Source organism: Penicillium citrinum, assembly GCF_028827155.1.
Source record: "Penicillium citrinum strain IBT 23319 chromosome Unknown utg000001l:1.0-4955037.0:1.0-4956770.0, whole genome shotgun sequence".
NCBI lineage: Eukaryota > Fungi > Ascomycota > Eurotiomycetes > Eurotiales > Aspergillaceae > Penicillium > Penicillium citrinum.
Window position 1 is genome coordinate 4,750,702 of NW_026622686.1, and position 26,991 is coordinate 4,777,692.

Below are 26,991 nucleotides of genomic sequence, written 5' to 3' on the forward strand. Positions count from 1 at the left end.
AAAATAAGTGGACGATTGAAAGTGCGAGATGGGGCTTATCGGGTGGCGATAAGTGCGGCAGGTACTTTTTGTATGGAGGGAACATACCAAAGGTACTTACTTCATGGACGGTCATTGACTTACCAACTAATAGTTATACATTCCGATGTAGTTGAGTACAAAGAAGAGAGAATCAAAAAGAAAAGAAAGGATATAATTATCTTAATTTAAAGATCTTATTTAGTACTAGCACGCATATATTCTTTTAATACGGATTTTCCATCAAACATATATCCTCCTAGTATTTCCCATAGATCGTGTCTACTAGATATATGCTTGACCGAAGAGCATACATACAAAAGCTGCTGATGCCCCCTAGCTCAATGGAACAATTAGAAAAAGCACTCGATGCATGCTTTATTCTTCATCAGACGACGAGCATAGGTCGTAAGTTGGATCTTCACCAGGATCCTCTGGGGATTGCAAAGTCCATAACTCTTCGTCTGCCTCATCCTAAGAGCTCGGTATCCTCCAAATCTTCCTCTACTGTGATTAGTATGGGATTGAACTTCGATGTCCCAGCTGGCTCTTCGATAGAAGGATAAGGTGGTACTTCAACCGCGTATGCGTAGGCGTATTGTACTTTCGGCTCACCAATGATTATAGGCCGACTGTATGAGGAGCCGTACGTGCTATCATCATCTTCCTCGGTTGTAATAACGATAGCGGTTTCTGGAGGGTTTCCAGTCATATGTTCCTTCTGTGAATGTAACGCTGAATCTGATGTTTCCTGGCGCGACTTGTAATCTTACAATAAGCAAGCGACGCAACCGTCCTGGTGATCACAAGGTGTGTTGGGGCATAGATATTGGGAAGAAAAGAGGATATAAAGCTCAAGCGGTGTCGTATACCAGGAGTGCGGTTCGTGATGAGACACAATATAAGGCCACGCTATGAAGAGTTATACTCTGGAAGAGAAGTATGGAGAGAGAGAGAGAGAGAGGGAGGAAGTTGAAATGGGAAGAAAGTGAGTGACCTGCCGGATATCGCGGCAGAACCGGCCACAAGAGCATGCAATTGTACCCATCGCAAGAAAAAGTCATTATTCATATTGACAATGATAGAATATACTTATCAAACACTCGGTGGTTCAACGACGGCTAATTCGCCCCATTGATGCTCAAGTTCTCTTCGAATCCAGGCGGTTCGCCATCCAATGAGGTTTTCCACATGCGAGAGGAATTCCAATGAGCCTTGTTGCTCTACTGGGTTCTGTAGGCAATATCCAACTGGATGAGAAAATTAGTTACTGTAGAATCCAAATCGACAGCAGTAGGATTGATAGACGGTGGCACGAACAGCGATAGAGTAGATGGCAAGCCATAAAGTATGCATTGTGTACGTTTTCATTTGACCAAGAGAGTCCTATAACGGAAACCACATGGCCGGCAATTTTTCTCTGCAAGATTTGATCAGCTTTGAAGGAAACCAATTGATCAATTAAAGCGACAGGGCTTACCTCGGCCAGGCGTCGGGTTCGTGCCATCTCAAACTCTCTCATGCGGCGGGAGACAGGGTCTGACATCGTGAGGAAAATACATGCTGCATGGTAATATTGCATCCCGACAACTGCACAAACTATTAGCTCTACATGATCAGATGCGCTGTCTGATTGGACATACCAGCAGGGGCCGACATCATCCATATTTCAGGAAAAGGTCGGCTGTTAGTCAAATCGGGGGCTTGATACCGCAGTGGCTGCCAAGTGAGTGGTTTCTGTTGATACCACCCATCGACCGCATCTGCCACTTGGCTCCAGGACTGCTCGTTAACAGTATTCTGGGGTAGAACTCGACACAATTGGATGATGTGCGCGCAGTGAAAGATAACCATATTTGCAAAGGCAGCGTCATCATCTCGCTGAAACATTGATGATCGCTCATAATTGCAAAGATCAAGTTGGAGATGTTGATACTGCACAATAGAGGAGTAGATAGCTTGGCGCAAAAACTGCCAGCTAACGGCCTCTGCAATTCCTCGTGACGACGCCGATCGTGACATATGGTTGATGAGTCGGTTGGATCCCAAAAGGTGAAATCGTTGGTCTTGACTGTTTTCAAGTTCTTCATAAATCCGAAGGATCACAACTGTAATCAGTAGGTTCTCATCAGAGTCCTGCTCCAGCCGATCCAAGGCCGGAATGAGTAACTCTAAGCACTGTCCATGGTAAGTGGACGCTTCCCAGTCACTCTGGCCGGTCAGAATCGCATCGTGGCGGGCTGCAAGAGAGAGTACTGCCTTGAGAACCATTGGAACTTGCAAAGCCCTTCGTGGAACAACCGTACTGAAATGGGATTGGGGATCGCAGATATCTGCCTACGAGGGGTCAGATTGAGAAATTTTGTTGCCAATAGGACAAGTAGAGGTGGAAGACCTACCCAGGGCGCGATCTTTTGGATAAAGCATCGGATGAGAGACGCTTCTCGCAGTGATAAGCTGGGAGGATCCTCAGATGGAAGTGAAATTGGGCTGCTAGACTGATTGTTTGAGAGGTTGCTGAGCGATAATTGGGGGAGTGGTTGGTGGCCCTGCTGTATCAACGTGTCTTCCCCGCCTGGTGATTTAGCATTTATCGAATCAGGATGACCCGAAAATGGATTGAAGATAGTCTCAGGCTCCTTTCCAACGGAAGATGGCGCTTGTTGTGTCTCGCTGTCTGCTTTCGATCCGTCGCATAGTTCATGGACAAATGACACTGCACAAGTTTTTAGTCAGTGGAAAACGATAATCTGAAATATTCTGAAAATGGAGTGTCTTACCTGGCTGCTCAACATCTACCCATACCTGCTCATCATCCCAAACCAGATCATATCGTGCAGCGGTGCCATTGCTTTTCTGATATACATGGTGCACGGTCTTGAACTGAAAGCGGGGGTCAAGATGGCAGACCCGGCCCAGCCGGGTACAAGATGCACACGCAGAGGCACCCGGTGAAACAACACAGCGAATATGGCGATTTCGACACCTTTCACAGCCTTTGCCCACTCTCATAGGTACGGGAGCCTGTGAATTGGACGTTTCAGCATTGTTTCCTGGTAGTTCAAGTCGAGCTTCTCCGCGGCTTCCCCGCATATGCTGACTCATCTTGACACCTGGGGCACCATTGTGGGTGCCTTGCTGAGTCAAAATCTTGGCAAAGAAGTATATAATTTCATAAGGGAAAATAAGGAAGAAAAGCATCAACAGAAAGATTAGAGATTATCTCCTAGGTATTAAATTAACGACACTTCAGGCCAGTCAAATCAGAGAGTGGGAAAACACTACCGGATGTCGGCGTCTCCCCCTCTCGTGGGTCTTCTAATCCCAGTCGATCCAAGAAACATCCAAGAAGTCTAGCAGCTCGGCAATTCTGCTGCCTACTCACTCAACTTGAACATGCAAAAATAGAAATGTGGGTGTACAATTGAATATACTCAGCGTGATAGCTTATCCCATTTAACTATATTTGTTATTTATTCTTGAGTTTCGAGATTTTTCTGCCTTATACTTCATCTCGAACCGAATCGATAAAGCATAAATAAATCGAAGCAATCCTCAAATTTATCAAACTCTCGGAGAATTAAGATATCCAAAATTTCATCGAGTAAACAGCTCGATCGCTGTGGAGAAGTGGGCAGTGCCCTCCTTTGCATGGCCAATCGATCGAATTCCTGCAGATGTCCTTGGTGGAGCAGCGGAGATTGGCCCAGGCTGCACCATGCCATCATGGCTGGGATAGTGCCGTTTATAACGTTGTTAGCCCTGCCATTTCCCCTCCTCCAAAGAATTCCGGATAAATCCCTTGCAATCGAAGAAAAAGTTTCAATCTTTTGGGGATGATTTTCCATTCATCTTTGCTGTTTGCCGTGCTTTGGCAGACAGCGTCGGTAATTGCCGATGACAATTCTTGTAAGATACTTCTTTGGACCCACTAACGTTGTTTGTTATTTTGATTTTGAACTGCAAACGTACTGACAAGCTCAGGCAAAAGCAGTGTCACCATCAATAGTCAGAACGATGTAAACAACCTGACCAATTGTGAAACTATAGAGGGTAGTGTCACAATTTCATCCTCGGCTAGTGGAACCATCACTTTGAGCAATATCGAGGAGATCAAAGGTTCCTTTTCGGTAGAGAGCCGATCTAGTATCAATAACCTCGTCCTTCCGAAATTGGAAACGCTACAAGGTGGTCTGATAATAGACAACGTGGATTCGCTGGGCCATATTACCTTTAACTCACTCGACAAAGCTTCATCCATTTCCATCACCGGAAATTCGAACCTGAAGAGCTTGATGTTTCCTCAGCTCAACGAAGTGGATGGTGATTTGAAATTAACCGGATCTTTCTCCAGGTAGGCGAACATAGCTTTAACGTGAGATGGCCACATTGACTCATTCATATAGTGTTCTCTTGCCGTCTCTAGACCAAGTCAAAGGTCAAACTACAATCCGAGGCAGTAGTTCCATGTCCTGCAGCGCATTGGACGCACTTAAATCGGAAGGTGTCTTCACGGGATCATATTCATGCTCATCCGGCTCGAGCAATCCTCTCAGTGCAGGAGCCAAGGCTGGTATCGCCATCGCTGTTGTAGTGGTAGTTATACTCATTCTCGTCGTGGTCTGGCTTGTTCTCCGACGACGACGACAGCAGAGGGCTAGGAAACAATCGACACCTTCTGAATCACCACCCCCTTCGGACGTCCTGTCTTCAGACATCACGGAGGAAAAGCCATCGACCCAGCAACAAGTTATCCCCGTCCGCGAATTGAAGCCTCCATTACCACGAAAGCCGGTTGGTCCACAGGCTGCACAGCTGGATGGCCGCTCGATATATGAAGCGTCAAGCCCAATGTCACCAGCAACCGTATATCATGAGATGGATGCAGGTCCAGTGGTTGGATCACATCAACGACCTATTCATTCCGATGCTTGATCTAAGGAACCGGACGGATGGCCTTTCTACGAATTTCTTTTTTTTTAATCTCATATACCCACTGACAGTCATGAATTTCAACTTAAAGGAGCTTTCAGGATATTGAAGTTGATCAATGTCAAATCGTAATTGTATTATCATCCATGGGTAGTATTCAGAAATTATATCCACGAGTGTAGCAAGGGCTATATTTACTTCGTTTTCATTCTACAACATTAGCGGATTTGACGATAATTACTACGTTAAGTACTATAAAACTCAAGGTGCATATGGAATATACATTTCTCATTATTCATTGCCTATTTATCTAACCAACGGGATATTCAAACTTTTACAAGATGACCTTGTGCTCAGCGGGCTTCTCCTCATCTTCACCGAAGATGTTGATGTTCCAGCGAGGCTTGTTGGCAGTGTAAGGAGTGTTGTAACGACGGCGCTTGGCGCCTTCACCCAGGCTGCTGACCTTGGCAACTTCCTCGGCAGTGAGCTCGACCTCCTTGAAGTTGTCACGAATGCGCGAGGGAGTCACCGACTTGGGGATGACACTGTGACCGCCGACTTGGGACCAGGCGAGAATAACGTGGGCGCCAGTGACTTCAGTGCCGGTGCGCTTGGCGACAGCCTCGGCGACCTCCTTAACCTCGGGGCGAGTGATCAGAAGGGGGATGTTAAGCATGTTGTTACCGAAGGCCTAGTGCACACAATATTAGTCTTTGATCGAGCAAGCAGACGGAAGGATGTGAAGCGCACGGAGTAAGCGGTGATGTGGATGTTCTTCTTCTGGCAGTATTCAACCAGGTCGTTGCTCTGGAGAACGGGGTGACGCTCGATCTGGTTGGCAGCGGGGACAACGCCAGTGCCGTTAATGATAGCCTCGAGCTAGGATGTTGTCAGTATAACTATTCATACAATCTCGCGAATCATGGGCGAACGAACGTGAGGGATAGTGTGGTTGGAGACACCGACGGCGCGAGCCTTGCTCTTGGGGAGCTTGGTCATGGCTACATGAAAGAAAATGGAGTTAGCAAATTATCAGCAGAGGGGATCCGGTAAAAGAGGAACCCTCTTACCCTTCCAGGTGTCGACAATGGAGACACCATCATCAATGACAACGTCACCACCCTCGACATTGCTACCCTCAACCAGTGGGAAGTAGGACTCGCCCTTCTGGAAAGCAACGGGCCAGTGAACAAGGTAGAGATCAAGATAGTCGAGCTCAAGCTCGGCTAAGCACGCATCCAGAGAGGCCTCGACGACCTCAGGGCGGTGCTGGGAGTTCCACAGCTTGGAGGTCTATATTGCCAAAAAGTTTAGCACATTGTGGGATAATTGCAAAGCGTGCGCTGCCAGAGAGAAACCTACAATGAAAAGATCCTCACGCTTCAGTCCAGGAACATCCTGGTAGGCGCGCTTAATACCAGCAGCAACCTCCTTCTGGTTCTGGTAGCTATAGTGGGAAAGGGTTAATTCCGAGATACGCGGTTTGGGGAGATCATGCTGGGCCAATTGGAGTGGCATACATAGTGGCAAGATCCTGCAGAACGTTAGCACCCTGATTTTCCTAAAAAAGTTCCCATAAAAACGATGGAAAATTTATCAACATACCAGGTGGCGGTAACCGGCCTTCAGGGCCTCGTAAACTGCCTCACCAACCTGACCGGGGGCAGATTGCCAAGTACCGAATCCCAGCTGGCTATACATATGCACATATTAGCAAAAGCCAATTCTGCAATGATTGAGATGCTGTTGGGGGTTGATTATGACGGTAAAACTTACGGGATCTGAGCACCGGTGTTGAGAGTGACCTTCTTTCCGAGAGACATGTTGAGAATGTTAGGTAAATTCCAAGTTTAAAACGAAGAGATAATTGACAGAGAAGAAAAGAGAAAAGAGAAAATCAAACGCTGGGAGAGAGGGGCAAGGGCATCTACTAATATAAGTTCCCAATACTCGTCGACGTGTCTCTCCGCGGCGGGGGGGTTCCAAGGAACATGCATCATCGTCTCGCCATCCCACGCTGCCCCTCCTTCTCTCCTCTTTTTGTTGCTCGGAGCAGACTCCACCGAGGGGGATCGGCGGGGGGACATGGCGTCCAGGTCATGCAAGCTAAGATCTGGACTCGGCGTTGATGTACTATGTCCTGTATACTGCTTGTTCTCTGATGGAAAAAGATACTCTCCGCAGCCCTAAGATGCCGATATCCCCTTGCGATTTCACTCCTTCTCGTTTTCATATACATTGTAATCGTATCACAGTCCATTTACACCCTTTCTGCCCTGTATGAATCCCCATATTCTTACCTAATGTGCCATGCCATATTAAATTATCCGCGTTTTTATCCGGATGTTTTACCGACGCGCTAGACAAAGATAGGCAGTGGAGGACCGACCAAACTGGGGCTCGCTGCTTATTGCTCGCTGCTCACTGGGTCCTCGCGAGAGGCCGACGGATTCTCCCTACGATTGAATGGTGATTGCTCGGCGCTTAGTTGCCCACAATTCCCCATGAAGCTCCTCCAGAACCCTGTCGGGCACTCGATTTGGTATAGAACACCTCTGATACACACACGATGACAGGTGGCTTTTTCTGTTCCGTACTCCCGTTCCAGCAATTTTACCCATCTGAGCGACGCTTGGAACTTCCCTGGAAATATTTTCTGCACGGAGTTCTGCCGGTCCCGTCGGCTCGATCGTTCCGGAATTTCGCACTTTCTCCGTGTTCACCGGGCAACGAAGACGATTTCCGAGCCGAAGAACGTCATTTAAATGTATGAGAGCGTGATGAGGATAGTTTTAGGATGAACACCCTCACTGATAAATTAGTGATATAGCCAATCATCCATTCATCGCAGAAAAGAAAATAGTTAATATAGGCTAGTGTAATGCTGTTTTTCGGTATACCCGCTCGGTATCTCTAGAGAAATAGCTGGTCGGCCCGAATAAGATCTTGGTGTTCGTACTATACTTATACTGTAGATGTTTTTGTCTTTGATTCCACTCTCTTCATTTCAAATTCAGGACGAGAATTATGGTTGAGGTTGGACAGGGTGGGCCCAACTGTGGTTCATCATGCTTGATGTGATTCCCACCTATTCGGCCCACATCCCCATAACAATGTACATGTTCAAATGGGTATGTATATCTCAACAAATATCTATTAATCCAACTAGATATGTGACATCTACATATTTTCATATTGTGGCAAATCTACTCGCTACGCCTAGACGAAACCATGGTAACTGGCCCAGCTATCTGATTCGGCAATTTGCCTTGTGTATGCGAGTCTATCTGACTATCTTCGTCAGAGGACAAACATATTTGACGAATGTGAACTCTCACTGAGCTTATTCGAGAGTTTAATTTCCTATTAAAGCGAAGCTTCTGGCCACGGTAACAATATGCTCAGCAAGTTTGACCCATAAAGTCTACCCACTAAATCGACTACGCCTTCTCAACCCCCCCCCCCCAAAAAGGTACAAAACGAATATCCCGAAAATAGAAGGGACCGTCAAAGCCCCTATTAAACTAGCCCCCTTTGCGACTCCAATATTTCTATACAGCGGCCCGGACCACAAAACCGCGGCAAAGGCTAGTTTCGACCTTGCGAAATCATTCATGGCAAACAAACTGGCTGAATGACTAGGGTACGCGACTGCTATGTAGCCAAACATACACTGTAGCAGTGTGATAACGCCCATCATGATGAGAATGAAGCCCACACTAGGCACAGCCCAATGAAGTTCAGCCCGAGAAGTCCATGCGAAAATGAACATTCCCGCCGGAACAAAAAGAGAGATAAATAAGGCCGGGATCAAAGAGGGATACTTCCAATCTGAATTGGTTTGGCAATATACTGATGTATGAAAATATAGTAAAATGGCATGGCAATAAGAACGGCGATTATTGCTGCTAGAAAGACGAGACCCATATCACATACCCCTTGATATACGAGCGGAACTACCTCGAAGAATGAGTAAAAGATGGCGTATACCAAGGCTATATATATAGTTGTGAACATGATTGCTGGATCAAGGGCATTTATTTTCCAGGGCATAGCAAGTGCACCATAAAGAATGGAGTTGATGTCACATTTACCGTCAATCTCTGATGGAGCCCTGAGATATTGGTTGTCGGTTAGGGCACGCAGGCGAGCGGCACGTTTGTGCAAGATAGTTGGGCCAGATGTTTCGGGAAGAAAGAGCTATTATATCAAAGAAGGTAAGTCTGTATACTTGAAATAGACTTTCATTGCATGTATGTTCGAAAAAAGGAGATATGAAGGGCGAATACCATCATAATAAAGCAAGGTGCTGCACCCCATAGGATTTCCCACATCGACCGCTTCCATCCATTTTTCATAACACTGAAACCTGCTATAGATGGTGCAATTGCAGGTGCTGCAACTGCGCATGTGCCCCAGATCCAAAGGCCGCATGGAATATTGATCAAACTTGTGATATCCGCCAAGGAGGCAGCTCCTGTAGCTAAACATGGCGAGCCTAAGAAGCCCTGTAGAAAACGCAACACAAGAAGCCCTGGGACATGATCGACAGCTGTAGCAGCTCCACTGACGATGATAAAAAGAGTGAGTGATATGATGTTAGGTGGATTGCGACCAATGGCTAGAATCTCGGATAATGGACTGAGCAGCAGTGCTCCAATCCCGTAACTAAGAAGAACAAGCGCTAAACCAAGTGATCCTACTGCCGTAGGTACTTTATACGCCTGTATGAAGTCCGGCTCAACGATGGAGAATATAGAAGAGGCTAGATATACGATAAAAGTGCAAAATTTGATCTGGATGTAGATCAAAGACTTGATTGATGCCGGCCAGAACTGTGGGTTATACTGGTCGTGAGGGCCATACCAAGAAACCACCATCACTCTCCCCGGTTCCAGCTCGCCAGAGCTTCTGGTATCGAGGACTCTAAAATATTGCCGACGAGTGATGGATTCGGGACGTGTATGCCTTCGTTGTTCGACTTTTCTAGGCAATTCACTGATGCAGATGTTATTGCGCTGGAACCAGTGTCCTTGAAATATTCTGGAGGAAGTTGAAACCCGGGCATTTCCTCGGGGAATTGACAAAGTCGACCCCGTGAGAGCATGCGAAGCAGCATACCAAAAGAGGTAGATGGTAGAATCCGGTAGAATCCGCAATAAAGAGGCCATGGAGATGATAGTATAACAGAACAGAAATAAAAAATTGCAATGTTTCTGAGGATATACCGGAGCTTCTGCGACAGAAGCGATTTATAAGAAATGGCTATACAATAGACGCTCAGCGGTAGATGCAAGTCCCATGCATGAATGTGCCACCTCTCTCCCTGGACACGTTGTATTCCGTCCATATATTAAACAGTCATCAGCTGCAAGTCACGATAGCACATATGTACATGGGCTCACGATCTGGTTTCCACACTTCCTGGTACATATATGAAGTATACAATATCTGAGCTGCAGCCAAAAATGGTATGTTTTATGCATTTTATCCCTGCCATGTAAGATCATCCTGTAGTCGATTGCTTTTAATGCGAAAGTTGGAATCTGGTCTGATTCAATCTTCAAAGCACAAAACACGCTCACATCCATTTTCTTTCTTCTATCGAAGCCTTATTGAGGGAGAAGGCGCCCTGTCTGTTCCTCTATCCTTGGAGAGAGCGAAGGCAGCGAGCGCGACAATGAGGTCTCTCTCTCCAACCACGCCCAACTTGATGATGAATTGGTTAAAACAGTGGGCATTCTAAGTACAAGAAGTAGACATTGGCAACTGCTCAGATTCATGATCAAGAGGCGAGTTAGAGGGGAGCTAGGTTACTACGACTGAATCAATTGCGACTCGCAGCTTGAAGGCGTAACTGGACGGAAGTGAGATGTTTTACCTTATATCTAGCATACAGTGTTTACAACCTTGTCAGGATAGTTGATTGGAATATTTACCCCGGTAAATTTGTCAAATCTCATTCGTTGAGTCAACAACCATACCATCCACGTACGCTGTTAGAAGATATTTCCATGCGCGATTCATTCTCTCAGGGAGGGTTAAATGTATTTACATTGTACATCAGTCATTTTTACACGAGAAGGTAAATTCCTGATAAACACTAATTGAGTATACCTTCAGTATTTGTTCCTTGAATCCAGGTCGAATGAAATAGCTGGTTGGCCTGGCAGGTCACACCTCCAAGATTTGGAATATAGATACAATCACTCAACCACAATGCAGATCTTGCCAATGTGCTTTCCAGAAGCAAGAGCACTATAAGCGGATACAATATCCTCCCGAGTGAAAGCAAACTCCTTTTCGATGCGAAATCGCAGCTTTTGTCTCGACACAAGAGTAACCAAATCATCCAGCATACACTTCGGCCCAATCTGAATACCACGAAGGACAGCCTCCTTACCGAGAGCGAGCAACAAGACATTAGGTATGCGCTCAGGATCGTACTGAGCGAGATATCCAATTATACTGATCACACCTCCTTGGGCAATTGCAGCAAGACTTTGTTCAATGGTTCCAACTCCACCGATTTCCAAGATATGATCCACCCCCTTCCCTCCAGTCAGCTTGACGGCTTCGGCGGCCCAGTCTGGTGTCTTCGTGTAGTTGATACAGAAGTCGGGGTTGAATATTTCTTTGACTCTTTGAAGCTTTTCGTCGCTAGAAGAGGTGACTATCGTAGTTGCACCAGCCGCCTTCGCTAGAACAAGGGCCGTCATGGATGTGCCTCCAGTGCCTTTATGGTATCCTCGTTCAGCATTAGGCTCAACATTGGGAAATAAGATCAGGCTTACCTTGCACAAGAACTGATTGACCTGCGATGAGAGGTTTGATTCCATAGAGGGAATTCCAAGCAGTCACCCCGGTACAAACTAGCGATGCTAATTCACTGTATGATTGAGGGGAGTCGGCAGGAATCTTAGTGACCGCCGATGCTGAACGAGCGATATACTGAGCCATCACGCCATCCACGCCACCACCTTGTCCAGAGATCACATCCTTGGCCGGGCCATAGAGTCGAGTATTATCGAAGGATACGACAACTCGGTCTCCCTTGGCGAAATCACGTACCCCAGCGCCAACTTGGACAATATCACCAGCTGCATCCGATCCTGGAATCACGCGGTCTTTGATGGCGAAGGGATATTTCGAAGTAGCAATTTGACAATCCCTTGAATTGAGTGAGATGGCCCGGACTTTAATCAGAACCTCATCACGAGAAGGTGTAGGAATGGCTTCTTGGTAAGAAGTCAGATCGTCAAAGACATTTCTGGTGGGAAATCGGAAGACAGTTTGTTGCGCCATTGCGAAGTGTAGAGAAATTCCATAGATTTAATTGAGAGAATAAGGATACTTCAACTTATCCGAAGATACTTTCGACTCTTTTATATTGCTGGATTTGTCGAAGTATACAATTTTCCCCCGGAATTACTCAGCCGCAGTCGTTCCGGCAACTCCGATTGGCTACAAAACTCAACAATATTTTGCTTCTTTACTTCATCTCTTTTCTTCCTCCAGGACATCTCACTGGCTAAAATAATTGAGAATGCCCGAATCCGCATTTATACTGCCCGGACGGAGGGAATTGGCTTCGCGGCGCCGAAAGATCAATCAGGCTTGTGATTTCTGTCGCAAGCATCGGGTCCGGTGTGAGACGGCTACGCCTTGTCCTCCATGTGTGGCTAACAATATCATTTGCCATCGATCTGATCAGTCAAAAGCACCTCGGAGAAAAGAGGGAATACGGAATTACAATAGAAGAGACGATCAATCATCAACAGTATCATGTTCAGGTCCCGTCACACCAACAATTGATTCTTGGCCTCGAGAAGAGGAACTTGTACCCCCCAACACCCTCGCCTGAAGAGAACCTGGCATGGATATCGCGTAAAACAGACTCCATGCTGGGATTTATTTCTCGCATCAATGCTTTCTGCTCGGGGGGTTTCTGAGCTTTCCCCAGGCGCAACACCACCTGACACGAACACATCACCAGAGCAAACCTCGCCTTTCTCATCTAGTATTCCACAGGAAACGAATTCTACGAATTGCGATTTATCGGCTGCACAAACCGAACGATTACTGCAAATATTTTGGTCTCGTTTCTTACCCCAAATGCCAATTGTTGCATGGAAGGACATAAGCCCCGACGGAGGGCATCACACGGTACAATCGCCTCTATTGGATGCCATAACTGCCTTTTCTCTACAACAAATATATCATACCAGACTCCACAAAAGACTAGTTGGTCTTAAATGGTGTCACTTTGAGCGGAGCGAGCGAGACATCGGGATGCCTTATTTCCACCGATGTCTCTCTGCCATTACCCAACTCTCTACATTCGCAAGCCCATCTATATCTGTTATGCAGTGCTACTGTTACCTCGTCTCGTATTTATTAGATGCTGGACAGGAACAGGCAGCATATAACATGGTCGGCCTAGCTCTTCGGATCAGCCAAACACTCAATTATATGGACTCAAGAACAGGGGGATATCGCGAATGCCAGCATTTTCGACGCATTTGGTGGACTTTGGTTCTTCTCGACTTTCGATGCTCGAGGCACATTGGCAAACCAGTTACAAATAATTTGAAGGAATTGATGTGTCTAAGGCCGACCCGAGAACTAGAAGATCGGAAAATATCTAATGGCTTACTATGTCACAGCGAATCAATTGGCCTCACAGCCGCGGCTCTGCTCGTGAATGAAACTATGGATCGCTTTGAACAAGGGCCCGGATTAAAGGATATTGATTCAAGAGCTCAAAATTTTTCGGAAAGTTTGCTTTATCTCCAGAGATGGTGTGACGAAATTCGAACTGAGCCATTGCTGGCCCATATCCAACTCGATATACCAGATATATCCGGAGGTCAACAAGAGATCAGCGAGGAGCCCGAACCCATAGAGAAGTCCAATTCTGAGATGGAAGTTCTTCTAATTACCATGTTAAGACTGCAATACCACCATGTCATAATGGGTCTCCATCGTGTCTTCATCCAATTTCCCAGTTACCCCCTGACACCAAAAACCAACCCCAAGGCCGACGCCCACGCTGCGACTGCTCTCAATCATGCCATTACAATAATAGAAATTTCTCATGGGAAACTGACGACGCACGAAGTTCTCAATGGCCTTCGTGAGATATACCAGTACATCTGGAATGCAGTCATCACCATTATCGGCTTCATGCTCGCATACCCATACTGCCACCGATGTTCACGAGCCAAAAGATTCCTCAACTTTGCTTTAGAAATATTCGACTCGGCAGATAGTGAAAACTCCCTTGCAATTCGTGCAGCAAGCCTGACTCGCCATTTATGCGGTAAAGTGGACACCCTTGTCCAGACTCTGAATATTGGTCAACCCTCGGGTCCGGTAGTCCAGAGTCAGGCCCAACAGAATAATCTGCCTTTATCTTCCTGGCCTTCAACACAAAATGAAGAAATCATTTTTGGGGGGTTGGAGGGAGATTCGTTGTGGTCATGGGCGGATTTGGTCAATATGGATTCTTGGCCAACCTACTGTGACGAGGTCAATGAAGCATTTATGGACCCGGTAAATTTATCAATATGACGAGAGAGCTTTCAAGATAATGAAAGATCATTTCGGAATCAGATGATTCAAACAAAACAAATTATGATACTTGAAGAAAGGCCAACAGGAATCACCAAATAAGACCCACCTCCAACCATCCTCTGATTCCTATTGGACAGACCCAAGCATCTATGGGTCTGGTGGATGAAATGAACAGTTGAATAATTTACACAGATGGGATGATACTGTTGATGAATAAATGGCAAGAGAAGTGACCGATACTATTATACACTGGAGCCTTACGAAAAACCGAACTACGAAATTAAGGAGAACTATCGCTATAAGAGGGATTATGATGTTTATTATGCTGTACTGTGTATATGCAGCGAGCTGTATCCCTTCGATCATAAGAATGCATGTCATGAGATTCAGATACATCAAGTTAATCCTTCTTCATAAAGACATCCAACAAAGCCGGGTAGTTGGGAGTACCCAGGCCAGTGACAGGATCCCAACCCTCAGCAGCCTCAAACCCATCCGTATCACAGCCAGGATTATTACCCTTAGTGACGTCGAAGAAAGCTTCAGGGTGCTCGTAGAGAACAGGGTTGACGAAACCAACTGTGGATTTACCAACTGCGAGACGCTCCTCGTTGATACGGGTCAAGATTGCCGCAAATACAGGAGCGGACGCAGAGGTACCGCCGATGGACTGGGGAAGTCCGGTGTTGAAAATGACAATGTTGTCGCCAACTGCAGAGACATCGGGGTATCCACGACCAATTCGGTTGTAGATACCACCATTGGCAGCAAAGCTGCTGTTATCAACGCTCTCGTAGTACTTATAGCTCGGCTTGGCCTTCGAGAAGTACTCTTCCACGGCCTTGTTTTGGTAGTCTGGTCGTTTGTAAATGTTGCTGAAGCCGCCACCGGAGTAGAAACGGCTCGTAGCCTCCTCATCATGACCAGTGGAACTGCCACCAAGCGGGATCACAGTTGCTCCGACGGCAGTCATGTAGGGGCATGAGGCTGGGAAATCGGGGGCAAAGACCTTGCCATCATCACCAAGACAGTTGCTAGGAGTAGGATCACCACCACGACCAGCAACACCGGAATCACCAGATGCCACGACAACTGAGACACCCTGCATGCCAAGTTTCATGAACTCATTACATTGACGACGTTGGTAGGAAATGGGAAGATCGGCTTCGGCGGAGCCATAAGAAATTGAGAGAACCTTGGGAGGCTCGTAGACACCGCATTGAAGCTGACCCTTATATCCACCTTCTTGGGGATCGGGGTAGGGAGGGTCCAGGGGTGAGATTGTATCACAGTAAGACCCATCAATGGCATCGAGGAAGGTGTTCAAGAAACCTCGGAAGGTATAGTTGCTCTGGTAGACGGTATCATCGGATTGGAAGAGGATGGAGTTCTGAGGCCAAATGATAGGATACGAGATTTGGAAATCCAGATCCGACTCAGGTCCTGCACTTTCGAGAGGCGCGGGTGCTTTGGCGCCATCGACGGCCTTCAGAGTAGGATGGGTTCCAGTCGGAATGTCACTGGGGTAGTCAGCTATCGATGTTTCTCTAGATCCAAAATATGAGAACTGAGAATTACCTTGCAAAAGCCTTGAAGAAGAGATCAAGGTCCTCTTGGGAGTAAACATCGCCGATACTCTCGAAGATGCCAAGCTCATTACCCTTGGTCGACTTTTTACCCTCGGTAATATTATACATATCTATTGATATAAGTATAAAGCACAACGTAGAATTTTTTCTTTTTTTTTCTTTGAGTGACTGACCTTTGATACACTGAGGCGTGACAGCGATATCACAGAAATCGAAGAGACCACCAAGAAGTTGTTCCAGAGGCATGGTAATGGGACCAAGAACAGGAGGCGGATCGCCATTCTGGAAGCGTTTTTGGATGCTGCTCTTCTTGCCGACACCAGTAACCTCGCGCAGGGCGATACCGGGGGTAATGTAATCGATGTGATGACGCACAGAGCGTGGGACTTGATACCTAATGGACAGTGTCAATGACCAAGCTCAACTATCTATCGGCCCTTCACGGGGTGTCTCTCTTACTCGCGGCAGGCAACGTGTGGCCGACCTGTCTCAGCGTGAGAGTAAATATAATACTCGGTGTTGAGAAGCTTCTCAAGTTCATTTGCCTCGGCATCGAATTGAATCCATTGTTTATTGGTCGAGTGTGAGATACGGCTCGAGGCGATGCCAGATGATTCCAACCAGTTACGAACATCATCGACGCTTTCCTTGCTTGGGGCAAATAGATCATGCACCTCACTTGCTGTCATATGCTGACCATAATGTTCCGATGAAGGATCGGACCTAACAGCTGCGTATTAGTACAGAGATAGGGGGTGTGTTAGGTTGGAAGGCATACATCTCCATCAAGAGCTCATGGCCATATGCCAGGTTGTTCTGAGCCAGACCAATTCGCACAGGCAACGAGGCAGACGAATCAAGTCTTTTTCCCTCGGTCCAGTAGCTTGGAATGTAATCACGTCGCTCGTGTACCTCATAGTCGGGAGTGGGAGCGGCCAAAACACTGGCGGCAGCAGCGCCCAAGATCAAGATAGAGAACTTCATGATAATCTAAGAGTATGGATGGATAACTTTCATCTAACAAAAGCCACCATACACACTGAATAAACTCGACAAGGCGCGACCGCTGGGCAAAGCTTGGATTTATACCGTTCGGCTCAAGTTGATCTCCGCAGCTCGTACGGAGCACTCTTACTCCATCGGCCAGGTCCCTTTCATCGTCCACGGGTTCCCCCTAGTATGTTGGGCCCATCCCCCAGGAACTAAATGCTGACAGTCCAATAAGAGAGCATACACACAAGACAAAGCAGGATGGCAAAGACATTATCAAGAGTGGAACGTGGAGATCTGCGCTTGATGAGCGGGTCTAAGATGGGGCATTTACTGTTAACTACGGAGTATAAGGAGAAACATAGTTTCGCGGACTGGGAACTTCTTGCTCAGGAAGAGCAGGGGACGATCACAGATGCTTGGACCTGAAGCTAAGAAGAGGGGAGATGGTCGTGGCGGAATGTTGCCTGCATATCCTATTAGAGCAAAAAGGAACCGCGGTCGAATCAACTGGGGTGTTATCAGGATGGGAAAGTTTAGATCCTGTAAGACTTTGGGCTCGAGTTCAACCTAGTTAAGCCGGAATTGAGACTGCAATAGGAATCATTTCGGAATGTGGTGGTTGGACGGAGTATGCTTCGGTGACTTAAATGTTGGCGTTGATGGATAGGGTTGCTGGTCAATGGTCCATCGTGTACATCCAGACTGTACGGGGAACAAGGAGTGTACATACTCTGGATATTGTCCATACTATGACTTGCAGAGCAGAAGAATGCGGAAGTACTCCGTAAGACCCTGAACCGATGCTTGTGGTGGAGAAGATACCATCGTGCTCTCGTTGAACAGAGCAGCCTGTCACTTGAGAATCGAACCTCGGACAGCAAATAGACCACCATGTGAAAATCAGATTTAAAGCAGTCAAGCATCAAGAGAGAATCGGTCAGGAACCACAAGCTCAAGAACGTCAAGGGCCTCGTGCGAATCAAAATCTACTGTACGGTATTGAATATACGGCCATCTCAACTGCGAGGGGTCCAATGCCATCATAATCCTCAGTCAAGGTTTCCGGGATCCACTTGATAGTGGAGGCTTGTTGAGATGCCGTCTTTTGGAGTGTTTTGATAGGATTCTGGGTCCTTTCGCGCGTGGATCCTTTGAGAAATGGTTGATGCCGATCCTGATACTTCGTCCAGACCCCTGAACTCACACCCCGCACCCTGTTATTCGCCATTCAAGGAGACTTTCAACTAATGTACTCTAGGAGGAGGAGTTGTGGTAGAAAATAGAAATCACAAGTGAGAACCTCGGGGGTTCAGGAGAAAAGACGCCCGTCTTTCCTCGGGCGAGGATGGGGAAGAAAAGAGGCAATTGGGCAATTTTGAGGGATTGCTTCAATTGCGACTTCTTTCTATCGACCGTTGAAAATCTGGGGCTGCTTGCTTTTTCTTGTGGAGAGAAGAAGTACATAAAATCCGAAGTTATATAGTACTGTTGAGTATTGCTTTTGTTGAAACTGTGCTTATTTATACTACAAAATTGAAGTCACCAATTGATGGGCAAATCTTGTTCATTCTCTTATTCATTCATTTATTAGTTGATATAATAACTTATTAAAGATTGCAAATTAGAGGATCATAGCAATTTCGTAGGCCTCGTGCAATGGATAGAGCGGAGATTGTTCAGTCTTGCAGATTTTGTGCTGAGACTCAATGCATTCGAGATATTACCAGAAGACTATGTGCGGGGAGTACAGCAGCCCCGTCTCACTCCTGATAATACCGAAGAACGAGAAGAAGAGGGAGAGGAAGAGAAAGTAGAGAAATGCGGTTAAGCAATCACTCCACTCAATCAGGGTAGCTAAGTAGAACTATTTGGGCTGTCTTCAAGCTGACTGTCTTTAGGCATCTGATCAATGCCTCCTAGACAAATAGACAGATCCATTGTATGGAATATTTCGCACTAATCTCCGAGGCTGAGCAAGAGTCTTCCCCTGAAAAGCCCCGGAATGACAGCATTCACCCCGTGGGCGACCCACTTAAACCGTTGATCCTACTCGCATTGCTGCTTTTGTAGGTGGTCAGGGCTAAGAACATAAGCCAGCAGGACGATGCCATTGGGATCTAGCCATGAGCATAGTGGATCCGTCTGGGCATGAACTGCTGCTATCACTGTACAGTCGAAAGGGAATTTGAGAAGTCTGGGAATCGTGCTAGTGCTGGACTGAGCAAAACGAAATTAATATGCAAGTGTGATTCTGCGAGGCGGGGAGAATCACGATCCACACCATTTCCACAGGAGGTCAATCAGCTGCTGTCGATGGAGTGGTTTGGCGATATAGTCATCCATTCCCTGAGCAAGGTAGGTTTCTGCGTCGCCTTTCAAGGCATTCCCCGTTAATGCGATGATGGGAACGTCGATTTTCATCTCGCGAATCTGTTTAGTTGCTGCAATGCCGTTCATGATGGGCATATTTATATCCATCAGAATCGCGTGGTATGCAAATGGTTTCTGCTTTACCATGCGTACTGCTTCGGCTCCATCCCACGCTGCATCGACTCCGCTAAAACCGAGTGTTGCAAGTAGCTTGATCATGATGGTCTGATTGACCTTGTTATCCTCCACAAGCAGCAACTGTTTGTGCCGAGCCACCTTTTTCAGGAGTGCCTCCGAATCGAAATTGTGGACTGTTGGACTCTCTGAAGCTAGGGGCTTGGTTCGAGACGAGTGTTGTTTATGCTCTGGCATGCGATCCATTTTCGCTGACATCCAGAAAATACTACCAGGACCATCTGGATTAGCACGAAAGCCCATAACACCGTTCATGAGCTCTGCCAGGCTTTTACATATCGAGAGTCCCAGTCCAGTTCCTTGATATCGCTTGGTAGCCGAATCGGCGAAACGAGTAAAGGGGGTGAAGAGAGTGGAAACCGCTTCTTCGGGGACACCAATTCCCGAGTCCACGACTTCGATGGAGATATTGTACGACTGTGGATGATTCAAGTCCGGTTCGTAGGCCGCATTCACACGCACATAGCCCTTTTCGGTAAACTTGACAGCATTGCTGACCAGGTTTTGTAAAATTTGGCGAAACCGCAAGGAATCACCTTGCAGGGTTGGTGGGAAATCGGAGGAAATGGAGCTTTCCAGCTTCACTCCTGGTTTGGTGGCCTGCTGACAATTGCGAATGACTGCATTGATCACATTTGGAATATTCACCACATCGGGGGTGAGAGAGAAAGAGCCGGACGAGAGCTTTGAATAATCTAGGACATCATTGATGACTTGCAAGAGGATGGAGGTCGAGTCTTCCAAGACCAGTGCATACTCCCGTTGGTCATCATTCAACGAAGTTCTCATTAGCATAGTCAACGCCAGGAACATCCCGTTCATAGGGGTGCGTAATTCGTGAGACATATTAGCCAAGAAATCCTCCTTGAGCTTGGCTGTATCCTCGAATGCATTGATCAAGCGAGCCTCGGCGGCCTTACGCTCTGTCAAATCCCGGGTGACTTTAACGAAACCCACATGTCGGCCCAGCTGGAATATCGGAGTGATCATGACATTTGCCCAAAACCGACCTCCATCCTTTCGGTAGCGCCAACCCTCGTCTTCCACCTTGCCTTCACGCAAACAAACATCGAGTTCACGAGCTGGCTTCTGAGACCGTCTATCCTCAGCACCGTAGAAGATGGAAAAATGTTGACCGATAATCTCGTTGGATGTGTAACCCTTGAGAATCGAGGCGCCTGAATTCCACGTTGCAATGTGGCCTCGTGTGTCGAGCATGAAAATCGCGTATTCTTTGACTGTATTCACAAGGATCTTGTACGTCTCATTCAGGAAAGGTTGTTGGTCTATCCGAGTTTGACCATGCGTCTTTTCCGTCAGAGATTGAGCCTCCAGAAGCACGTAAATCAGCACATCATCGTCAAAAATTGGGGTGACACGAAGGGTGAAAATTGAATCACAGCCAGCCACACCGACTGACTCTATTGACTGAACCGAATGAGTGGCGACGGCCGCACCCAGAGCGCCACTCAACAAAGCAAGATCTGGTGCCGGTACGGTCCGGGGAGCCAAATCGTAAACACTGGATCCGATAAGCTGCTCGCGTGTATTCTGAAACAACTGAATGTGACTGTCGGAGACTTCAGTCACGCGGAGAGAACCATCCAGGACAATCGTGGGTGTTGGGGTATATCGATAAATCCGGCTCATAGGATCCGACATTTTCCCCGGTAATTTCGTTCGTCGAGATGGTTCACGCGACCGGTCGTCATTTTCCGCCGGCGGAGTGATAAGCATGTCGAAACTGACAGGGCGACGATCCTCAAGAGAAAGGTGGAGCATCTCCTGGTCCAGAACCATTTTCAATTCAACCCGTCCTGCCTAGAGGCAGGACCAACACTCCAAGAGGAACAACCCAAAGGACTCATTCAAAGCGTATACGGAATGATCGGGTAGACTCGAAGAGGAAATCGTCAAAAAAAAAGTACGGGCAAACTGTCGAAAGATGTTGAGCAATCTCCGACCTTCTACCGAGTGAAACCCGTGTGCATGGAGTATTGCGCCCACAGAGAGAGAGAGAGAGGGAGGGATAGGGTTGAGGGAAAGAACGAAGAAGAAGAAGAAGAGAAGAAAAATAGAAGAATCAAGAATCAAGAAAAAAAACCAGAACCGGATCTGCAAGGGCCGAGAAGAAAGAAAAGACTCGAAAAACGTGGCGGGATTTGACGAAGATGAGGCGAAGTTGAGTGGACGGCAAGTTTCGCCGGCGGGGAAGAATTTCGGTCACGCTTTTTTTGGACTTGGCGAACGCGTGGAGTTTCAAACAAGAAAATGATTACATGAGAGGATGAGAGGATGAAAAGATGAAAGCAAAGAATGATAGATCAACTGGAGGGGCAATATTCAGTAGATGGCAATATATGGCGATGCTCAGGGAAAAGAGAATAGAACAGAACAGAGCAACATGCAGATGAGAAACATCAACAGACCAGACAATATAGTATGCTAATGAAGTGTAAAAGAACAATAAAAGAAGTGTAAAGAGTAAAAAACTAGACAATCACATTCTTGCGCTCGCTTTCCTCCACCATTTTAACCAGGGCGTCGGCAACCCCGTATGAAAATGCATATCCGCCGCCACCAAAGCCATAGGCTGACAGGATGGTGCGTTGTCCACTCTGAACCGAGTCCAAACGATATCCTCCGCGTCGAGATGGACGAATCCCAATGATATGACTGATCGTCTCATCTGCAGGGTATTTGGGAACCACATGCGGGGCCAATCGATGGGCTCGAGTAATCTCATCCTGGGCGATATTCAGATCAACTTCCGAGGACCTGGTTGTAGGGTTAGTGGCGACTCGCTTAATTCTTCTAATAATCCAGAGAGATGTCCATGATTGGAATATGTAGACAGAGGGAGACTCACAAATTATCTTGTTGTTTGACACCTCCCAGTATGACTCCACCAGATTGGGGCCGGGGAATCACGTAGGTATATTCTTGACCATTTCGAAAATACATCGTGTGGCACTGATCAGTGCGGAGGAATACATTCTGGCCACGTTCAGGGAAGCATCGATCATCGAGGACGTCTGCTAACTTCTGACTGCCCAATCCACTGGCATTAATGAAGATCCGAGAGTCCGGGAACATCTCGTACAGTTGCTGGAGGGAATCGACTCGCCGTCGTAGGAATTGACCCCCAAGAGCCTCAACCTGCTGGCGAAGGTAAGGCATGTGTCGAGTGGGGTCCGTCACGAGAGTTTGATATGCCCATGCACAGTGAAATTCGGCGGGATACTCTGAGGGGTCCATCTCGCGGAACTGAAGACTGCCCGTCAGCATTGTACATAGTATATATATATTAAACTGGAAGAACAAAAGCAGTTGAGTAGTGATAGTAAATACCTTAGAGACCACTGTTCTTCCCCATAGAGCCGAATCTGGAGCTGGCTCTTTTTCTAAAAACTCCCGGGCATCCACGATATTCACGCCGGAGTTGGGATCTCGGGACATCTGCAGCAAGATGCGATGGGTGATGACCTGTAGGTACCGCTGATCTGGAGTGATACCACCGGCAGCATGCCAAGCAGCCCCTGCCCAGGCGGAGGCATAAGAAATGTCCTGATCTCCGGGGGAGAAACTCCGCTATTATGTGAACGGAGAAACCATGCTGTAAGAGTTGACGGGCAGTGGCACATCCGATGATGCCGGCACCGAGGATGATAATAGGGCGTTGAGAGAAGGGAGTAGGATGACTGGGAGTTTCAATTGGCATGTTGATGGGTGTAACTATTTGTAATTTTCAAAATGTACTGTCGTGTTGTAGTATATCTGAGAGGTGTGCGTGTTGGATGGACTTGCAGCTCGCGTACTAGTAAAGAACTCGAGTGCGGGTGTTAGTAGTAGACACAGAATCAACCATCTTGAAAAGAGAGAGAAAGAGAGAGTGAGAGAGAGAGAGAGAGATGAGAATAGTGACAGTCAATGCAAGAAATAGGAAGAAATGATAGTGGTGCTTGGACCAAAATTCGTGAGCTTCTGGAGGCGCTCCGGTCCGCCTGGTGGAGCACAACGGCGTGGCGGGCCATTCCGACATGTTCGTATTAAGAAGTGAGGAGTATCTGTAGTACTTGAGTTATATTTCCAATAGAATGTAATCAGTAGAGAGTGGAGTGAGTAAGTGAGTAAAAGACAAGAGGGAGAAGAGGGAGAAGAGAAGAAAGAGTCAAGTTGATATCAAAAGAGTAGACATGTGACCTGGCATAGCCCGGGAACTATATATACTACTACTAGTACTAGGGAGTAGTAGTATAGAATGGTAGTATATATTATATATTTGTTTAAATTGATATAGAACAGAGTATATACATTGATTATAATAATAATCTATTAGCTAGATATATATATATATAACAAATACTATATACTATATACTCTATTCTTATACTTAGTATACTATACTATAGTTAGTTAACTACTAGTAGAGAGTATGTAATCCACGAGAGATCCACTTCCTTCAATCACCCCAATCCTTCGACCCAACTGGACATTTCATCTTGTCGGCTCAACCCGTCAATACAGTAACATATTCACTATTACCAAGTACTCGTCTTCATGATTTGATTTGATCATCCAGAAGATCTGGGCTGTTGCCCTTCGACATGACTGATGAAAAGGACCGTCAGTCCTGGTCTCAAGTGGGTTCTATCCCTCCCTTGCATATTCTTTGCCAATACTAGCACATACAGCAGAGCACACTATTACATGCTCATGCCCATGCTCATGCCATCCCCATGTGCATGTATATTGTATGCATGTAATGCTGTACATAGTGGTAGTCTGCTCTACATGTTCACCCCACTCTTTGATAACGCAAGATCGCCCGTCTTTCTGACCCTCCTTAGACAAGCACGCAGACTTCTTCAACCTCCTCTGAACCCCTCCACGATCATACCGACCAGTCTGATCACATTTCAATCTTACACGACCGCGATGCCGAAGAGATCCTCCCCTACGATGCCGACGATTCCCCTTCCCCGAAGTTCGTGCCGTTGTGCAACCCATCGATGACCGGTCGCTCCCCGTGAACACTCTTCGCATGTGGACTATCGGTCTCATTTTTACCATCGTCGGAAGTGGCTTGAACCAATTCTTCAGTTTGCGTCAGCCCAGTGTCACCATTAGTGCCCTCGTCACTCAATTGTTGGCTTTTCCCTTGGGTTGTGGCTGGGCCAAATGGATGCCACTGGGTCGCCTCAACCCCGACCGTCACTTCAATATTAAGGAACATGGATTGATCACAATTATGGCAAATGTCTCGATTGGCTCTGCACAGGCCACTCAGATTATTGAAGCCGCTGTCAAGTTCTATAAGATGCCCTCTAATGCGGGCTTCGAGCTCTTATTGTGCATCACCACGCAACTTTTCGGCTTTGGCTTAGCCGGCATGGCGGCCCGTTGGCTGGTCGGCCCGGCTTCGATGTTTTGGCCGCAAGTCTTGTCCAACGCCGCATTATTGACCACTTTGCATAATCGTGAAAATGTCGTGGCGGATGGCTGGAGAATTACTCGTCTGCGCTTTTTCTTGATTATCTTTCTTGGTGGCGCGATCTGGTATTTCGCCCCCGGTTATTTGTTCACCGGCCTCAGTACGTTCACCTTCATCTGCTGGATTGTACCGAAGAATGTCGTCGTCAATCAATTGTTCGGACAGACCACGGGACTGGGTATGTCCGTGTTGACCTTCGATTGGGCCCAGGTCGTTTATGCCAACCAGAGTCCTCTGCTTGTTCCCTTCTGGGCTGGTCTAAATGTGATGGGCTCCTTCGCCCTTTTCTTCTGGCTCGTCTGTCCCATTCTGTACTATACCAACACCTGGTACTCTGCCTTTCTACCGATGCTTAATTCTGACACCTTCGACAATACCGGTCATGCCTACAACACATCTCGAATCATGAACTCCAAAGGCGCAGTGGACCAGGCGGCGTACCGGGATTATTCGCCCATGTTTCTACCAGCAGGCTATGCCATCACATTTGGCGTCGCCTTTGCAAACTTATCCGGTATCTTCTTTCATGTCGCCCTGTACCATGGACGGGACCTTTGGCAGCAGTGGAAAGGCACCGGCAAACGTGATGTCCATGCTCGAATCATGGAGGCTTATCAATGTGTTCCATGGTGGTGGTTTGCCACAGTAACCGCGGTGATGTTTATCTTGAGCGTGGTGATGAATGAAGTCTGGAAGACCGGATTGCCAGCCTGGGCAGTGTTAGTCGCATTCCTAATGCCCATGGTTTATTTCATCCCAGTCGGAATCATCAGAGCCATCACCAATATTAGCAGCAACCAACTCAACCTGTTGACCGAGTTTATCGGAGGCTATGCATTCTTGGGCAGACCACTTGCGAATATGGTCTTCAAATTTTACGGCTATGTTGCCGTTCAACAGGGACTGGAATTTGTCGCCGATATGAAACTGGCTCATTACTTACACATTGCACCTCGGACACTATTTGTCGCGCAGGGTCTCGCAACTCTTATCGGAGCGATTGTTCAATGCGGTGTGACTGTTTTTATGATTACGAGGATCGAAGGGGTTTGCACGACTGATGCTGCAGGCAATTTTACTTGTCCTCATGGTCGGGTGACCTATTCATCTTCTCTTATCTGGGGTATGTCAAGTCTATTAGCACAAGACCCGACTGGTGATACCGTGTGGCTTTTTCAAGGGGACTTTTTTTGACTGACATGTGAAACAGGAGCCGTTGGACCAGGTCGACTCTTTTCGCCAGGACAGATCTACGGTAATGTCTTATGGTTCTTTCTCGTCGGACCGATCGTCGTAATCATCACCTATCTCCTTGGTCGGCGTTGGAAACATGTCAATTATCTTTCATGGCCCGTCGCATTTGGTGCAATGAGTCTTGTCCCACCCGCCACTGGAGTCAGTTTCTCATCATGGTGGGTGATCAATATCATTTTCAACGGGCTGTTGCGACGTCGCAAGCCTGCCTGGTGGTCGAAATACAATTATGTTCTTTCTGCCGGGCTAGACTGCGGCGTCGCTGTTGCTACTGTGATTATTTTCTTCTGTATCACATTGCCTGCTGGTTCTTTGAACTGGTGGGGAAATACTGTGTATACTCACACGGCTGATGGACAGGGCACGCCGTATAAAAGTATCCCATCGCGGGGGTATTTTGGTCCCCCAAAGGGATCCTGGGAGTGATCATCTATCGACCGTGATTTTATAATATTTTGGATGATCTACTGTTTGCTTGCAATTATACATGGCGTTGAGAGGGATTAACATACTAGTATACCCGGAGAGGAGTTTTAATTGGCGTTTACTACATACCTTGATCACTAA

The 26,991-nt window shown here is 47.0% G+C and overlaps 11 protein-coding genes across 11 annotated transcripts; 3 read left to right on the forward strand and 8 right to left on the reverse strand.

Annotated features, from left to right (window-relative positions):
* Positions 1–487: 487 nt before the first annotated feature.
* Positions 488–730, reverse strand: N7469_001806 (uncharacterized protein; the record flags this gene model as incomplete). The annotated part of the gene is made up of 1 exon (XM_056640726.1): positions 488–730. The coding sequence occupies one exon, from the start codon at positions 728–730 to the stop codon at positions 488–490; it is 243 nt and encodes an 80-aa protein (XP_056506483.1).
* A 383-nt stretch (positions 731–1,113) lies between these two features.
* N7469_001807 (Zn(II)2Cys6 transcription factor) lies at positions 1,114–3,123 on the reverse strand (the record flags this gene model as incomplete). The annotated part of the gene is made up of 5 exons (XM_056640727.1): positions 1,114–1,268; positions 1,339–1,608; positions 1,662–2,355; positions 2,418–2,734; positions 2,799–3,123. The coding sequence occupies 5 exons, from the start codon at positions 3,121–3,123 to the stop codon at positions 1,114–1,116; spliced, it is 1,761 nt and encodes a 586-aa protein (XP_056506484.1).
* An 881-nt stretch (positions 3,124–4,004) lies between these two features.
* Positions 4,005–4,953, forward strand: N7469_001808 (uncharacterized protein; the record flags this gene model as incomplete). Its single annotated transcript, XM_056640728.1, has 2 exons — positions 4,005–4,372; positions 4,425–4,953. Coding segments are annotated over 2 exons (897 nt in total), but the record flags the coding sequence as incomplete, so codon positions are not given.
* Positions 4,954–5,284: 331 nt separating this feature from the next.
* On the reverse strand, positions 5,285–6,776 carry akr1 (putative aldehyde reductase (AKR1); the record flags this gene model as incomplete). The annotated part of the gene is made up of 8 exons (XM_056640729.1): positions 5,285–5,644; positions 5,704–5,832; positions 5,890–5,954; positions 6,024–6,246; positions 6,316–6,400; positions 6,474–6,487; positions 6,559–6,646; positions 6,730–6,776. 8 exons carry the CDS (start codon positions 6,774–6,776, stop codon positions 5,285–5,287), a joined length of 1,011 nt encoding a protein of 336 aa, XP_056506486.1.
* Positions 6,777–8,763: 1,987 nt separating this feature from the next.
* N7469_001810 (uncharacterized protein) lies at positions 8,764–10,124 on the reverse strand (the record flags this gene model as incomplete). Its single annotated transcript, XM_056640730.1, has 2 exons — positions 8,764–9,153; positions 9,243–10,124. 2 exons carry the CDS (start codon positions 10,122–10,124, stop codon positions 8,764–8,766), a joined length of 1,272 nt encoding a protein of 423 aa, XP_056506487.1.
* A 1,035-nt stretch (positions 10,125–11,159) lies between these two features.
* N7469_001811 (zinc-dependent alcohol dehydrogenase family protein) lies at positions 11,160–12,258 on the reverse strand (the record flags this gene model as incomplete). Its single annotated transcript, XM_056640731.1, has 2 exons — positions 11,160–11,689; positions 11,748–12,258. The coding sequence occupies 2 exons, from the start codon at positions 12,256–12,258 to the stop codon at positions 11,160–11,162; spliced, it is 1,041 nt and encodes a 346-aa protein (XP_056506488.1).
* A 1,059-nt stretch (positions 12,259–13,317) lies between these two features.
* On the forward strand, positions 13,318–14,526 carry N7469_001812 (fungal specific transcription factor domain-containing protein; the record flags this gene model as incomplete). The annotated part of the gene is made up of 1 exon (XM_056640732.1): positions 13,318–14,526. One exon carries the CDS (start codon positions 13,318–13,320, stop codon positions 14,524–14,526), a length of 1,209 nt encoding a protein of 402 aa, XP_056506489.1.
* Positions 14,527–14,929: 403 nt separating this feature from the next.
* Positions 14,930–17,102, reverse strand: N7469_001813 (S53 family peptidase; the record flags this gene model as incomplete). The annotated part of the gene is made up of 5 exons (XM_056640733.1): positions 14,930–16,049; positions 16,108–16,228; positions 16,292–16,512; positions 16,578–16,841; positions 16,897–17,102. The coding sequence occupies 5 exons, from the start codon at positions 17,100–17,102 to the stop codon at positions 14,930–14,932; spliced, it is 1,932 nt and encodes a 643-aa protein (XP_056506490.1).
* A 2,277-nt stretch (positions 17,103–19,379) lies between these two features.
* On the reverse strand, positions 19,380–21,476 carry N7469_001814 (uncharacterized protein; the record flags this gene model as incomplete). Its single annotated transcript, XM_056640734.1, has 1 exon — positions 19,380–21,476. The coding sequence occupies one exon, from the start codon at positions 21,474–21,476 to the stop codon at positions 19,380–19,382; it is 2,097 nt and encodes a 698-aa protein (XP_056506491.1).
* A 692-nt stretch (positions 21,477–22,168) lies between these two features.
* N7469_001815 (FAD-dependent oxidoreductase) lies at positions 22,169–23,397 on the reverse strand (the record flags this gene model as incomplete). The annotated part of the gene is given in 4 exon segments (XM_056640735.1): positions 22,169–22,454; positions 22,546–22,943; positions 23,028–23,267; positions 23,281–23,397. 4 exon segments carry the CDS (start codon positions 23,395–23,397, stop codon positions 22,169–22,171), a joined length of 1,041 nt encoding a protein of 346 aa, XP_056506492.1.
* Positions 23,398–23,625: 228 nt separating this feature from the next.
* optF (uncharacterized protein) lies at positions 23,626–26,850 on the forward strand (the record flags this gene model as incomplete). Its single annotated transcript, XM_056640736.1, has 3 exons — positions 23,626–23,674; positions 24,626–26,293; positions 26,381–26,850. The coding sequence occupies 3 exons, from the start codon at positions 23,626–23,628 to the stop codon at positions 26,848–26,850; spliced, it is 2,187 nt and encodes a 728-aa protein (XP_056506493.1).
* Between the last annotated feature and the right edge of the window lie 141 nt (positions 26,851–26,991).